Source organism: Sphaeroforma arctica (genome assembly GCF_001186125.1).
Source record: "Sphaeroforma arctica JP610 unplaced genomic scaffold supercont1.6540, whole genome shotgun sequence".
NCBI classification, from domain to species: Eukaryota; class Ichthyosporea; order Ichthyophonida; genus Sphaeroforma; species Sphaeroforma arctica.
The window spans coordinates 1-1,629 of NW_014034018.1; the positions used below are offsets into that span (position 1 = coordinate 1).

The 1,629-nt window shown below is 42.9% G+C and overlaps 1 protein-coding gene across 1 annotated transcript; it reads left to right on the plus strand.

Annotated features, from left to right (window-relative positions):
- Nucleotides 1-362: 362 nt before the first annotated feature.
- SARC_15680 (hypothetical protein) lies at nucleotides 363-1,629 on the plus strand (the record flags this gene model as incomplete). Its single annotated transcript, XM_014290206.1, has 2 exons — nucleotides 363-620; nucleotides 1,384-1,629. Coding segments are annotated over 2 exons (504 nt in total), but the record flags the coding sequence as incomplete, so codon positions are not given.

Here is a 1,629-nt window from a genome sequence, read left to right on the forward strand (position 1 = left end):
TGCACACACACACACACACACACATATATATATATATGTATAAGTATATATATATATATATATATATGTATATATATATATATATATATAGAAGTATATAGATACGCTCACATCTTATTAATGTATGGATAATCGCACTTGCTCTAGTGGCCATAGCAGGAGACGCATAGAATATGTTCACGATATCCATGGAATTCCTATAGATATACAATTAGCACTATGCTGCAATTGGGATATCTATTCAAGCCAGTTAACAGTCAGATATCATCACAAATCACGACGAAGTCTCTCTGCTCTGCTGTCCATAAATTGCCAGCTGCGGTTCTTATTACTTTCCCTATGTCTGCACTTGCTCCCAACAGACGTATGCCTTTCCGGACACGACTGATGTTGCGACCAAAGAGTGGCATATCACATCAGAATCAGCCAATCTCATAGCATTTGCACTGGCAAACACAGGCCGGGTGCAGGATGCGACAGAGCTGTTTGGGTTGGGGTCGAGGATGAAGAATTCATCGCGCAAGGGCTTCCAGATTACGGATTCGGATCCCACGCCGGAAACGATGTCTGTACTGTTGAAGGCCTTGGGTGATGCTGGCGACTGGCAAATGGCCGAAAAGGTACTTGCTTTCCTTTTGATATGTCTCCGCGTGTATATTGGTTCTATGCATACATGTATGAACGTTTGATTGATTAGGAGTTGGGTTTGTGTATGAAGAATACATCGCGCAATTGGTTCCTGAATATTGATTCGCAGCGACAGTGTCTGTGCTGTTGGAGACCTTAGGTGATGCGTGCGATTGGCTATTGCCCAGAAGGTCCTTCATTTACGTTTGATATGCATTCGTGCATATATTAGTTGTGTATATACATGTTTTCATGGTTGGTTGGGTTGATTTTGAAGAATTCTGATGCATCGAAGTTGTGTAGCTTATGTTCACGTACATGCTGGGCTCGCATTCACATGCAGGCGGTGGCCAAAGGTAACAACCATTTGTTCCGGATGTATCAGATAATGTAAGGTTTTATAGCTGAAGGTTGCCTGTATAACGTGTTGGCTGTTCATCTATGCTATCGCTAATGTGCCCGTAGGGATCCAGCATGCACAGTTTAATACTTTACACCCAAGGCTTGTAAATAAAGAGTCTAAAGTTTTTCCCCCGACTCTTGCACAAGGAGTTCCACAATTGAGCTACACCATTGTTCACTATCCCACTACCTACATTATCAGATAGACAACAGTACACTTTGGGCTTCTGGATCTTCAAAGAGACTCTGTCTCCCCATTCATATTATTTGTATTCTCGCAAACACATAGCCCCCCCCCCCTTCGATCCCCATTCATCGTTGCCTAACCTTGATTACCTTACTCTGTACTTACAGATCTTCAATGAGTCTTTATTCTACGGTGCGCCTGTGGGGACCCCTCTCTATAATGCGATGTTGAATGTGTACGGAAATACTGGACAGATACAGTCTATGCTAGCCATGATCAAAGAAATGAATCTCCAGAGCAATTTGTCCCGCTCATTGACTGCGTCAGAAGTGGATAAAACCGTGTCGGTCATACCTAACGGGGAATCGGCTGCTGCGATTTTCATGGTGAGTTTTGTATTTATTGTGACGGAG